General features: G+C 45.6%; 1 protein-coding gene across 1 annotated transcript in view; it reads left to right on the forward strand.

The window, feature by feature from the left end:
- The first annotated feature begins 278 nt into the window (after window positions 1–278).
- LOC135377677 (homeobox protein HMX3-like) overlaps window positions 279–14,673 on the forward strand; it is a 78,137-nt gene continuing 63,742 nt past the window's right edge. Inside the window, exon 1 of the mRNA XM_064610268.1 lies at window positions 279–804. Within this exon, the coding sequence (XP_064466338.1) occupies window positions 351–804 (454 nt within the window). The 5' untranslated portion in view covers window positions 279–350. The remainder of the gene's footprint in view (window positions 805–14,673) is intronic.

The raw sequence follows: 14,673 nt of genomic DNA on the forward strand, positions 1-14,673 counted from the left end.
AGAATTAATCTTTATCAGGTGGTGCATTTTTCTACTGGCCACATGTTGATGAAGGCCGTTATCCAAATTTTTCGTCCGCAGAGCGGGAGTCCAGCCAGTCACGTTTTCAAGCTTATCAGAGCGTCCACAAGCGAGCGCAACGAGCGATAAGCTGCCTTCCAGCGGACTTGGAAGGCCATAAACGTGCTTCCCGCAGAGCTAATTAGGGCGCCGATTCAGGCGCGCATTTCCTCCGACAGCAACCAAAACAACGGCTCACTTTATCGACGGAATACAGGGAGCGGCCAATCCCGACCCACCACTTTGTAACCGGCGAGGGCAGCTTCTCCGGCGGCTCGACGCGAAAGCGCATGCGTGCGCGACTTGCTGCCGTCCGCTCCAGACCCCGTGCGCTGGCGCTCAGAGCCGCGCCGCCCAGCATGGAGACGAACGGCTATGCGAGTTTTCCGCTGCACACTTGGCACCCGCACGTGTACGCCAAGCCTCCAAAGAGTCCCACGCGCCATTACATTGCTGACATCCTGGGAATACGTGACGCGCCCCTTAGCCCGCGTCCACCACATGGTCTCGTCACCGCTGACCAGCCACTTAACCTGTCCTTCGCAGACGGCAAACGCGCCGGTTCACCCTTCTGTGCTGATGGCATGCCACCACAGACTGCTGTCAGTTCTCCCGCGCAGCCCAGTGTGGGACTCAAAACATCACCGTCACCTCTACCAGCCCTCGTTGCACCGAGCGTGCTTCGAGTCGACGCTGCCGAAACAGAACTTGCGCTTGCAAGCCGCGGGACCACTCTTGGCAAAGGTAGGAGTTGTTCAAATCCGGCGCTTGTGCGGGCGACGAACCATCGCAGTGGCGGGGCATCCGCTAACTGCGCGGTTGCTCCCCTGCATAAAGCACCGACTTGTTGAGCGTAGGGAACGCGCGTTGGCGGCGCGTTTCACTTGTGGTCAACGGGCTGTGTTATCGTCGAAGAAAAGCGCTACCGCTGGAATATCGCGTTTGACGTGCTGCAGCCTGATCTCGTCAAGGGAAAGCAGACGTTGACAGTTGCCTTCGGCTTCATCGGTTCATATTGTCACTCCGGATGTCAGCGCGTAATTACATCCGTTCCTCATCTACTGAGCACTATGCGCACACTCGAATAATGTGGTTAGTCATCAGAGTTCCTCGTCTGAGTCGATGAGTTATTTCTCGACGTCGGTTCCGCCTAATGAGGCCAGGCAGCGCAGCTTTCGCACCGCAGCGTTTACCATATGATGACTCAAATCTGTTGAAAGAATGCCGCTGCAATGGACCACTCGGTGGGCTGTAGGCGCATCACCCTCACCAGATCACTGTGCTCTTTCAGTTGTCATTGAGTGCCCCTATTATAGTTATCAACGATAGGTGCTTAATAAGCGTCGGTTCTGTACTTAACCAACTGCACTCGTGGGAAAATCTTCAGTTCCGTACATGCCGAGTCTGTGGTAAAATATAGCATTATAGCTCCCATCACCATCGTGATTGATGCTGATAAGGAGAGGAAGAAGAAAAAAATGGGAACGACCACAGCGATTCTTCTTGTTGCTCAGCGGCTTTCGCGGAGCAAAATTCGGACGGCGTCGCGGGAAGTTTCATTTGGAGGCTGACGTCTTTCTTGATACGCATCGATCTCGGGGACATATTTCTCCAGTATGACATTTCTGATCTGTACACCTCCGCTGCACCGAATGTTTCGTCCGTTTATACGTGGACAGGGCCGCTAACTCCACGTGGAGTGGAAGGATATACAGGCATTACGAAACCACTATTGTGATTGAAACCTACAAGCTATCACACGCATGATGGTGGTAACGCAGCTATTTGTCATTTGATATGATGTTATACCGCCATCTCTATTTGTGTTGCGATTGACGTAAAGCTTTTCCGTGGCGTACTTTTTCTTTCTCCCCAATACAGATACACACTGAGCCCTATAAACCACATGTGTAAACACCCTTTTGAAACAAACAAAAAAAAAGAATAAATAAAGGCTTACGCTTCGTTTTGGATCACAATGCCGCCCTGGAATACACGAAACTGCCTATAAAGACAATTCGTGTTTATGGGCGCTATTCATTCCATAACCAGGTACTATAGAACAGAAAGAAAAGGGGCGCTTGGGTGTTCTGATTAACGATTCTTGAAATTGCGGATTTCAATGTAATTTTTGTGGTTGCGTCCCAATAAAAAATTAACGGACACCTTCTTAGTTATTGCAAACTTGCGGAAGTATAGGCGAATAATTCGTGCTTTTTGCGAGCGCCAGACGATCGTTTGATTGTTTTGACTGGAATGTGGGCGTAAATGCGTGTCGATGTAACACACGCAAGTGAAAAGAGCATCCTGCATGGCCGAGTCTCATGTGTTTGGCAGAAAGACAAAACCGCAACATAACAAGCGAAGTGACTACAGCAATTACAGACATCTCGCAGAACTGCAGTATCGCACTTGTAAGGTCTTCATGTACATTTATCTCTTATCGTGAGACGGGTGTCCCTCAGTAGTTAAAATAAATGATTCCGCGTCCCGAAGCCATTTAGTGTATGTAACCCTATCCTTCTCACGCCTTATGCTCCACACACGTCAACGGCCTTTCCACTTGATCTTAGTAACGAGATAATGCGACGAATCGAATCGCATGTTCAGTAGACTGTTTCTCACGTAGGGCTGTTTATCGTCCATGGGCGCATGAAACATTTGTCGCGGTACGTTTAACGGCGGCCTACCACATGAGCCACAAATTGTAGATATAAAATATTTGTTAGGAGTTTTACCATTAGAGATGTCAATTTCATGAGAAAAGCGCCTACTCACTTGTGTTGCTGATATAAAAACCGCAAAAAAAAAGAAAGAAAGAAAACGAAAAAAGAAAGGAAAATAAATGACTGGCTACAGAAAGAGTTCACACTTCCTCTGTTGCGCAAATGTGTCCTCAACAACGTGAAACTAAATGGCAAGTGCATATGTCAAATAGACTAGGACAGCCAGGGAAGAAAAGAAAACTTCGCAGCCTTCGTTTAGCTATCGAGACGTCTATGCAGCGAAAAAGCGAAGTTTAGCAGCCACTTGTTTAGCACTGAGGCAGCAAGCACACGAAGTTTAGCACTGAGGTATGTGCCGACATGATTGCATTACCAATTACCGCGTCGCGAGACTACGAGTGGAGGCATCTTGTATGACGCGGAGCCAGACTAGAAATCATTGATTGTCGCAAATGTCTTGTCTAGCGAAACTAAACCGCTCCGGCATTACGTCACAGAACTTAAACAATGGTATTGTCTTGATTGCAGCAGCCCAGGCGCAGTAATGTCGGCCATACTCAAGTAATACAGAACGGGAGCTACGTTAACGAACCTAACTACGACATAAGATTCTCCTTTTATAATTGCTCCAGACCGAAATACATACTGTTTTGGAGTAAAGTGTATAGGGAGAAGAATGGTACGTGGAGCCTGCGCGTTACTAACTGTCATATAATCATGCAGGCTGTAAACATACATTGAAATGAAAAATAGCAACTCACAAACTATAGACGTGCGAATTCGGAAATGAAATAAAAAATGAAATATGATTATTTTGTGTTTGGGGTTGTATAAATAGAGACGAAGAATCGTTTAGGCCCAACAGGCACTTAGAATTTTACGTCTTCCGAACTTCCGCCCACCTTCGCGGTCCTAATTTAACTAATTAATAATGCTTCCTGAGCACTTGCAGATGCTGGCAGTTCCCTTCGTTGATACTCCTGATATACCGTGTTTCCTTTTTTTTATCGGTGGATTTGTTACGAAACGCAGACAGGTAATGGAATGTTAAGGCAGACGTTTTTCGTCAGGACTTCGTCATCCACAGTGCGTCATTTGCAGGGCGCCATGGTACATTGGAAATACTGACACAGATTGCAATAAGCATCGCGGTGTCAGGTACAGCATTAGTGAATTTGAACAAGGAAGCAAAAAGAAAACTCCACTAATACCCTCAGCCATTGCATTGGCAAACAAAGGTTTCAAACGCTGGAATTGGTTTGCTTGTGTTCCTTCACCCCGATATATCGTGCCTGTTCGGATGAACCTTGCCAATTCCTTCTACAGTGTAAAGTAACACTATAAAAAAAATGAGGAGGAGGAGGAAGAAGCATATGGAAATGTATTAAGAGGCTCAGGCCACTCAAAATAGATGAAAATGCCAACAGATAAAGCAAAATGTGCTGAATACCGACGACAAATAACTGTTGTCTCATGCGTCACCCAAGCTCTTAAATGTCCTGGCATCCGTTTTGTAGCTGAGTTGAAGTTGTGTATCCGAAACGGGTCGCTCCTCGAAGCAGAACTTCCGTACAGGTTGAAGGTTACTTAACGGTAACATTTTCGACATTAAAATCAATGTTGAATGCAGAAAGTATGATTACGCGCCTTTTTTATTATTAGTATTTATTATTATTATTATTTTTTTTTTGTTACGCTTCGAGCGAACGTGATCTCAGGGAAGGGTTGCTGCACGAATTGCAATATGGTTGATGTGTATAAACACCTCTTTCGCCTCACATACCTTTACGCTCCCATTATCTTCGCTTTAAAGGCAGGCAATTCTTCCTGCGACGGAAAGCGGATACGGATGGGAATCTCCGAATGCATATGCGGATACGGATGTCTCTTTGGAAATCGCTTATGGCGACTTAGGTGACTCTTGGCTTCGTCGGATATGGGTCGGTAGAGATACTCCAGACACTTCCGAGGCGCTACCGGCTTCCTGTAGAGGCACGATAAAGCTGTTGCAATTGGAAGAGCTGTCGCTCGATGTGCAGCGTAATCCAAAATGACAGACGAATTTTAAGGCAAATAATAAAAAGTAGGAAGTAAGAGCTGAAACTCTTCTTCTTCACTCTTCTCATCGCTTCTTCATTTATTGTTGTTGTTGTCTTTAACGGGCTTCCGCACATCGCGACACATTTGGTGAAGTGTTTTCTTTCTTTCTTTCGGGGCTTCTGGTAATTAAAAATGGGTGAGGGCAATTAACTCGTCAATTCATCACTTTTCATACGCAAAATTATTTATTGCAAACTTGTTGTAGAGGGTTCTGTCATGTCGTATCGCGTCATTTGAGCAAAAAAATCCTGACTGTGGATGTTGGCTGCCGACAATTTAAGCCTACTTTATCCCTGCCAAACGTTAAGCAGACTTGCCATAAAACATGCTCTAGTAAGTAGAAGAAACAAATGAGGCATTCTTTAGAACCGACTGTGTTCCCATTCTAAGCGACGGTCTCTCAGACTCATAAAAGAGACCGGTTGACTAAACCGATCTCCTATTTTCAGACAAAGGTCCGAACTTTGGCGAAGTCAAGCTGCATCCATCTCCATTTTTTTTCTTTTACAAATCAATCGATCAAGCTGCAGAAAAATTACGGTTGCACGACGTCGGAGGACCTTCCTAAACCACTTTTTTCTTAGTTTGGTGTTCGAAAACGCCAATTAACGAAACATCGCAATGAGCTGTGGTTGTAGATTCCACAGAACTACCACCCGTATCCGTATTCTTGTCCATGCCGAGACGTCACTGGCTTTTATTTTCATTTCATTTCATTTCATTCAAAAATAAATTTCGAATATACAAATAACAACTGGGACTGCAGCGAAGACCCGTGTAGCAGTCCCGTAACCAAAAATTACACAGCACTTCAAATTTGTCTTGTGAGAAAGGAAAGGAAAATAACAGCAGCAACAACAAACAGAAATCGGAACAGCTTGGGAAATTCAAGTTATCCAATGAATCATTTTACTTCTCGTTTTAATTGGTGAACCGATGAAGCCAGTCTGATTGCTAGAGGTAAGGAATTCCAGAGTTTAGCACCGGAAAATGCTATTGTAAATTGTTTTGAAATTGAATTGGATGTCCTTGGAGCAGGAAGTTTGAGTAACTTTATCTGTTCTAAGTGAATATGCAGAGGTATAGAGCTGCAAAGTGATTATGGATGAATCATGGATCCCATGGAAGAATTTATAAACAAGCTCTGAAAGTTTTACCTTTACAAGGTCGAAAATACTCAGAAACGATAACAAGGGAAGGAGAAGGTTCCAGATATTTGTGGACATAAAGATAATACTAATCTAAGTGCTTTCCTCTGTGCGACGTATAATGTATTTAGATGTGTTGTATACGTGAGACCATAGACCTCTGAGGTGTACCTTATATGAGATTGAACTAAGGTATGATATGCTTCAGGCGAGTATGTCATGTTTTAAAAATAAATTGAAAAAAAAAAATAGATACCAGTCCCCGTACTTGATTCACATCAGTGGGCAGTTAGTGAGGCAGTTTTCTTTTTCTTTTCTTCCTGTCATAGAAGATACTAAACAGAGTTCACGAGGTCTAGAAAGCACGCAGCTGCGATCAAGATAAATTGTTGCTACGTAAGTTATACGTTCTTGTCACCAAAAAGTTTATGCAATCCCAGTTTGTCTTGTTTGACCGGCACAATCGGACCTTTGCATGCACCGCAATCAACGAGCCGCATGTACCGGTATTGGGGAAGCACGCAGTTTCTTTCTCCTCACTATTTATCGTCTGTTTCGCGCATAATGCACGCGTCTCGCAAAATGTATCCAATTTGTGCGTTGCTTGCGCTGGACTGGGAACAATTAGCAATCATACGTCGTACTTTTTCATTAACCGAACGACGCCATACCGGACGTGCGACATTCGTCTTCTAACAACATAAATTCTTCCTGACGCACATCAGATGGCAGCTGCCAACGCCATCTAACGCCGCTAGCACTTTCGCCCACACATTCTGGAGCAATTAACGAAGTCGTCCGACTACTCTCTTCCAGCACGTGATTAGAGGGGTCAATCTACACGTCCGTCTCAGCTGTTCTTTATTGCTCCATTCGATGAATGCGTCGGTACTGAAGTAGCGCACTTCACCCAAGCAGCACAACTCCTTGGCCCAATAATAGACCAATATAGGCAATGTCGGCCCAATATTGGTCCAATATTGGACCCAGACGTTGTGCTGCTTGGGCATCCACAGCCGACGAATTCTAAATGCATTCTAAGAGTAAGCATTCAAAGTCGTCACGTAAAATGAGCCACCGGAAACACACACACACGCAATACAGTTACACGGTAGAACAAAATAAAAGGGCACAAGCGAGCTGGTGTACATGAGAGAGTGGTAACATTTCCTTGAGCCCGAGGAAAACGATACGGACGGGAAACACAACTGGACGACGCGAGACTCAAACCAGCACAGACTTTATTGCACAACCCAAGAGGGTGTCCCCCAGGTGATTCTCTTCCGGAAACTTTTCCACTCTGTCGACTCCCTAAAGCTGATTCATTGTAGATGATACACCTCCTACTGAAAGACTTACCTGACCTTCGATAACGACACTGCCTCTTCCAATCTGAGGACGTGGACAGCATCAGAGTCAAACCAGCAACGAGCAAGCAGTATAGCGTATTGGGTGCGTTAAAAGCCGGAGGTGGAAGAACAAAAAAAAAAAAAAAAAAAAAAAGGGCGGCACGGACGCTGTGGTGAAATGGGACACCTCTTCACAGCGTGGCTTGAGTGGCCGGCCCTTTCGCTGCGATTTATGGGGATTGCGGTGGCATCGGTTGGAGACGGAGAATAGGCCGATGCAGTCGGTCGTCTGTCTGTGCTAAACATGCGCGCTCCGCTGGTTTGAACCTCGTGTCCTCTTCCTCACTGCGTCGCTCCTCGTTCTCCACAAAAGAGAAAAGGAAAGAACCGATGAAATGTTTCAAACGTACGCAAGTCAGCTTGTGAGCGGCTTCTTTGTTCGCCTGAGCTGCACTGGAGGGTCGTGCAAGACAGGCCAGTAAAATGCAACCAAGAGTAGAACGTGTACCTATGGAACAGTGTATATGACGGAACATTTAACAAGGGTGTTGACGCTTCGCACCGAATTACGTCAGATAAATGTAAGAGACAGAGTGAGACAGAGAGACAGTGCGAGTAACAGAAGTTACTCGCATGGATGTGAACCTGCATACCATAAGTTTTTTCAGCAAAGAGGGCAATGGACGCGTAGAAAATCTGCCCCGCGAATTCCTAAACTCATCGGGTTCCAACATGACGGACATCCCCGCCAATGAGGTTGCCGCCGGAGAGATCATGGGCTTACGAGAACCAATAGGAAATACCTAAGTTTTCGCCCCTCTGACATCAGAGCTCAACGCAAAGGTAGAGAGGACGCCAGGTTGAAGGGTTTGTATCTGGCCACCTACGGCACGTAGAAAAATATTTTTTTCGACCCAGTATTATGGAGTGCAGCACAATGCCTGCATAATGTAAGGAACAAGAAATTAATTTATCACAACCCTCGAAAATTGCGCGGACAAACAAACAAACAAAAATAATAACAATCGAATTGTCTTCCCACTGTTGAATTACAATGCATTGTACGGAGGGTCTTCATCGACTTCATGCAACTAGTGGTGACCATGGAGCACCATGTAATACACGCTTACGCAACCCAATTAAATCGTGAGACATATCCTCGACTTGAGAAGCATTAGTACCAGGCCACTCAGATCTATCTGAAGTGTATTGTGCGGTTTTCAGTTGATTGCACGCTGGTAGACATCCCAACAGGTTATTCCTAGCAAGGGCCGTCAGTCATTGAGCACCCAAGCTCATTGTTGTCAGCTGTCGGAGCCGTGAAGCAGTTGCATAACATGGACCAATTTCGCAGGCTGCGAAATCTGTTTTTGGCTCGTGGCCAGTCGTATATTATGCAAGCTCTTGCCTTTCATTTGAGCAAGTTCAGAGCGGCAACGTCCGTGCTGTCGAATGCATTGCCGGGCTGTGTGAGATTGCGGGCAAGACACTTTAGCAATGGCGAGACATGGCCTCACTTTTAATATGCAGCCGCACGCGAAAGCATGCAAGTGACTTCAGCTGGTTGAGTCAAACAGTCTGCTGGGAAAACTGCCAATGGACTCATGTCGCACAACGGTATAAGTAGCTGGACGTAAGGTGAATGAGGAAAGCGAAGCGCACCTGAAATCAGTTAGCAACAATATAAATATGTTTCACTGGGAACTAAGATACACATGATCTTCGGGTCCATTTCACACAGGCTTAAAAACATACCCGAATGGGATTCACTGCATGCGTTGAAGCAAACGAATACATAGTCCTTAACGTGCAAAAAATGATGTACAACACACATCACAGGATAAATTTAAGTTATTTTGCTTGAATTGAAATGAACGAAGCAACACTATTCCATATGGGCCCCTGCACTATGAAGTTACGAACAGTTTACAGTTATGCTGCTTAAGGTTTCTTTCTATGTCAAAATATTATGGGGCAGTTTGTTAAAAAAAATACCATTAACGAGCACAATTACCACATGAAATAAATTGCGGGCCACAATTTAGTTTCCAACGCGAACAGTGTTGAGATGTTGCTTTTTCATTTTCAGTCCTGTCTTCTAGTTGTATTATGTTTTCAATTTTCTGCTAATTTCAGCTTTAATTGTGTCTGTGCTCTTCCGTTTTCTGATCAAATCAGTGCTAAAGGCTAACATGAAGCGATACAACCCCTATTTGTACAGTCTCTCAATAAGGTCGTCGCGAAAGGTTAGTCCAAATCAGATTATTTATAAACACATCAAGCACAGTGTTACACGTATGCGTAGGGATGTTGATGACCTTGTCCCTTATGGAGGAAGACGCACAATTACAGGCCGAACGTATCCTGTAAACATTTCGTTATTGTTGAATGCGGAATAAAAGGCACACTGCCATCCACGAAATACCCACATCACTTCCGGTCATCCCCCCCCTTTTTTTTTTCGGAAGGCGTCTCAATATTTTGGCCCGCCAGCCCTGTTCTCGACATAATTTATCTTGGTGAATACTGCAACAATATGCCGACTTTGTTCCCGGCAAGAAGGTCGACGACGCGACTGCCAATTAGCGTTACGACGTCAAAAGCAGCAGCGTCGTGCGAGTCAAAAACGCAGATCAGTTTTTAAACGCGCAGCTATTGGCGTTCGGAAGGCGTCCCCAAAGTCCGTGGTGAGCGAGCAAACAGAGCCATTGTGCTGCCATGTTTCCTCTGATGACTCAATAAGCCGGCGGGACAGAGGGGAGCAACGCAAACCGCCCGTCGAAAATTCCTCCGACAAAAAGCTTTTTATCAAGCCTTCACTTAGGAAGGGAGGGAATGGCTTCTCCTGGAGGGGCGCCCGATCGATAGCAGGCACGACACGTGGACAGCTGACGTAATAGACCCAGATCAAGTTCCCAAGATGTGCGGCGTCGCTTCTCTCCAGCAGGACCCAAATGTCCTTAATTGGCCGAGCTGGAGAGATCCACAATGGCGGGCTGCGCTTCTCAAGGCTTTTCACGCCACGAGGAAAAGCAATGTCGCCTCACAGGAGTTGTTATATCGCGTTAAAGCTGCGTGAAAAAAAGTTCCTATACTTTTAGTACATAATGTGAAATTCTCGTAAAAAATGTGAGGCTGTATTCCAGCAAAATCAAACTTTCCGCTGCAGGTAACGAAGAAGAAGAGGGAATAAAAGGTAGCGAGGACAACGATAAACTTCGTGCTTGATAGTCAATGGTATCTACCCTTCTAGACATTGACCAAGCTACCCTAGACCTCCCATCTCTAGAGATGGGAGGCCTCGGAAAAAACAAATTCGCGAAAAATGCGGTTTGCACCAGTTTCCTCAAAATTGCCTCTTTATTCGTTATAGTCAACTATTGCACCTATTATTTTCATTGAGTTGGTCTCCTGTACCCTAGTGTTGGCATTTGTTAATTAACCTAATAAAATATATTCCACTTTTTATTTAAGTATATAATGAACGGTCGTACTCTTATGAATGTTAGTCACTGAACAATGAAAAGCTAGCTTATATCGATTTTTTTTTTTTTTCCTTTTCAATTTTTCGTCAGAAGGAAGTCTGAGAAAGCCGTTCTGCCATTTTAGTAGGTCAAAATTGCCGGGAATTTTGCATCTCCACATAACAACTTTATGCGTTTGCTTGTTCTAGTTGCACCTAGACATTGACATCGACCTAAACTTGTTACGTTTCGTATCTGTGCCCTAAACAAATAAAATATTTTTTATATAATTTATACACAAAACAAAAACATGAAAGAAAGTGTGTGTTTTTTGTTTTTTTTTTCAGCAGTTCAAAATTTGGGAAAATTTTGCATCTCTATAGTCAAAGATTATAACCTGAAGTTGACGTCAATACAGCGGCACCCCACCCAAAAAATAATGCGTAAGGCGCTTCTTAAAACAGAATGTATACGCGGGGCGCAGTTTATCTCTTTTAACGAACGTAGGGTAAACGGGAGGGCAGCATTCAAATCTGCGTCGTGTCGCAATAAAGTAGGGCTAAACTCCTGGGATTTCAGCTGCATCCTGCTCTCCCAGCTATCAAGAAACAATACACCCCGCAATAAATATACATGGTCCCCTTCGGGCTGCGGCGATCCATCCGGGCCAGAAGGGAATATTGGGTTCACTAAAAAAAAAAAAAAATCCCCGTCGAAATCCGAAACGGTGCATGCGCCCGCGGGCAGTAGAGAACGAAGCAAATGATTTTTAGAAGCACACTTGCACAGGGGCCTTATATGTGCGGATAAATATGTGACGCGGACAAAAAAGCGGTAGAGTGGGGAGCTTCAGTGTTGGGTGTCACTCTTGAGTGACGCCCCCATGCATGCGCGAAAGGGGAGCAAGGATGCCTCTACCACTGATCGGAGAAAGCTCGCTCAAGGGCTGGGGATCTGTCTAGCTGAGCGACAGACCATCCAACTGCAGTCTGAGCGGCCTCGTCGAACACTCGCTCGAGTCTCAGTGACGTATCTACATCATAAACACTTCAAATCGTTCGGCATTGGGCGCCATATCTCATACCATACTCTGTACTTGGAAGTAATATGTGTAATGTGACATATAAAACTCCTTATACACCACCGCATGCAAACAGGGTGAAAGCGCAAGCTTTTGTGGGAACCAGAGAAGGAGAACTTTTATGAGTTTGCGTTCAATCGAGAAAGATGAAAAAGAAACTCCACCACACATCTTAATAGGCACGCGCCACTAGCTGATCACGCCCATGCGCCTTACGGTTTTGCAGCGCAGACGTAATTAATGTAGATTAACGTAATAGACGTTAACGCCGGCAGTTAACGTAAATCAGAAGACTTGCCGCTCTAGCTGCCCCCCTTTAGTGCCAGTACCTACAGTTTCTATGGCACCTTTCATAAAACCGAAAATTCGCTTAATAGGATATTACACAAAATAAACACTTTGTAGGTATAGCTTCTGAATGTCTGCCTCGTGAAAAACATCGCGCATACTGGGCAGCTGCTGACGCATTGTCTGTCACCTGCACCTCTCATCTCGATAGCACGCCCAAAATGAATGGAATTCTCGCGTTGGAAACAATTAATGCCGCTGTCTCTTCCATTCGGCGGGTCAGGAGAGGCTTCCCCTCCATGCAGGAAAGCACTCCCGCTATTGATATTTTGCGCTGTCACGGCCGTTTCCAACAATGGTGATTGCTCTAGCTATGCGCTCCGAGGGCCCCCTATCCCCCAAGCTTTAGATTATATGAGCACCGTTAATATTTCTTTCTTTCGTTCACTCTTCCTTCAATCAATAGCGTATTTGAAGATGACGCAGGAGAGGGCAATCAGTAAGGAGCGAAGCGCCCTACAACAGGAAATGAAAGAAAGGAAGCTGTGACATGAAGCTGAAACAGATCTGTATAATATCAATCTGTTAAAGCGACACGGCGGAACACCAATTACTGCGGCAAAGTAGTTCTCCTTTGTACGCTCGGGAGAAAAGGAGGCACGATGAAAGGATGCCAATGATGGGCACAACTGATGCAGGCACTTTTCCGCTATAGTTTAGAGCCGTAGTATGCTCGGTTGGTCATCGGACTGATTTGAGTGTTTACTGGTGCTGTCAACGGGTGTGGACTAAAAGTGAGCCAACTACGAAAACGTTTCTTTTGATTCCGTGTTAGCGCTGCGAAGCAAATGTGGCTATAAGCGCCGTATACAGACGTGGACAGCCGGGAAGAGTGGAGACAGGCGGGTTAATATGCGGCCTTGGGAAAACCTGAGACAGCATAGCCGGTGGTAGGAATCGAACCAGACACCTACTAATCTTCGGCACAACCCTGGAGCTACAATCAAGGAGCTTTTTATTCACTCGGTCACGCCGCTGCAGGGTTACGCAAACTTTTGTCGCAACAGTTTGCGAAGACAATGAAATTACTCAGCTGTGCTTCAGGCAAGCGTACGAAATGTTTGACCACCTGGTGGAAAACATTTGAGCCCATGCAGATTATCGCACGTAGTTACAGCAGTTTGTCGGTTGTTCATTGCTTCGAATTGACGTTGACAAACGCACCTCATTTTAAACGACCCGCGTTTCCATTATTGCGAGTGCCTTGGCTGCGAGGGCGAGCCCTTTCCAAGAATGAGGCGAAGACGACCATGCTGCTTGCAGGTGGGCTCTTGTACGTACTTGCAAACGCTTTACGTGTGCAGTGCAGGACGCATAGGACGGCATTAACGCAGCCCAAATTCCCAAAGCCATTACCGTGCAGCGTCTTAAGGGTTGCACCATCGCTCTGGAAATGCTCGTAAACTTATCGCCGGCCGCCACAGGTGTCGTCCTTATGTCGCGCTGCTATTTACGAGGCTCGAAATTGAGTTGCTCGTGAGAGATATGAATGGGCTCGCGACGTTGCATTATGGGCCCTAAACTGGAGAAGCAAGCGCGCTGCAAAGCACTCGGCCCCGTAGCGTGGTGTAAAGCAGGTTAAGGAGGCCGTTAGCGATGTGCAACTACCATGTGATTTTCTTTTTTTTTTGGGGGGGGGGTGCGAGATGTCATGACCGGCTGCATGCGCGTCGGTAACATCTTTGTTTTACGAAGTGCACCGTTCTTGGTGCAGTTTATCACTTGGATACGAGCTGCGCTCACCTGTATTTTGCGCAACGTAAGCGCAATGAATTGCAGTGAATTGAACGATTAATAAACGAGCGGCCGTTGGCCGGCAAAAAATACCTACAGTTTTCATTCTCCTACCCATAAGATCACAGGGAAAACGAATACCCCCCCACCCCGAAAGAAAGAGAGAGAGAGAGAAACAGAGCGTTCGGTATTTCTTTTTTTAATGCCAGTTCAGTTCACTCCGGTTCGTTTAACTGCTCTCCGATAGACTCCATTGTTATATCACTTTTGAATTCAGTAAAATGCTGTTCGACACTCAAATCTTGCAGCCGGCCCGACAGCGTTTCTGTTTCATATATGTAGTGGCATAGAATGACATTTCAGCATTGGTCTTGGAACGAATGCCGTACATTCGGCAACAAATCCAGACAAGAACGTTCGTGAGCAATTGCGCTAGTCGTGTTTTCTTGTCCTGGCGCTATTGTGTGAGAATATGACTCCCGCTCTATCTTTATTACGAGCCAACGACTCTGGTCGGCTCAGAGACGGAAACATCGCTCTGCTATCAGCGCATAAAGTTTCATCGTGCCGGTACCTGGTCCGGACCGACGCACACGTTGTGTCACAGCGATTAAGAGGATGTGTTTTCATTGATGCTATAATTACTTACGTTAGACACCGTAA

The sequence above is a fragment of the Ornithodoros turicata genome, chromosome 1 (genome assembly GCF_037126465.1).
Source record: "Ornithodoros turicata isolate Travis chromosome 1, ASM3712646v1, whole genome shotgun sequence".
NCBI lineage: Eukaryota > Metazoa > Arthropoda > Arachnida > Ixodida > Argasidae > Ornithodoros > Ornithodoros turicata.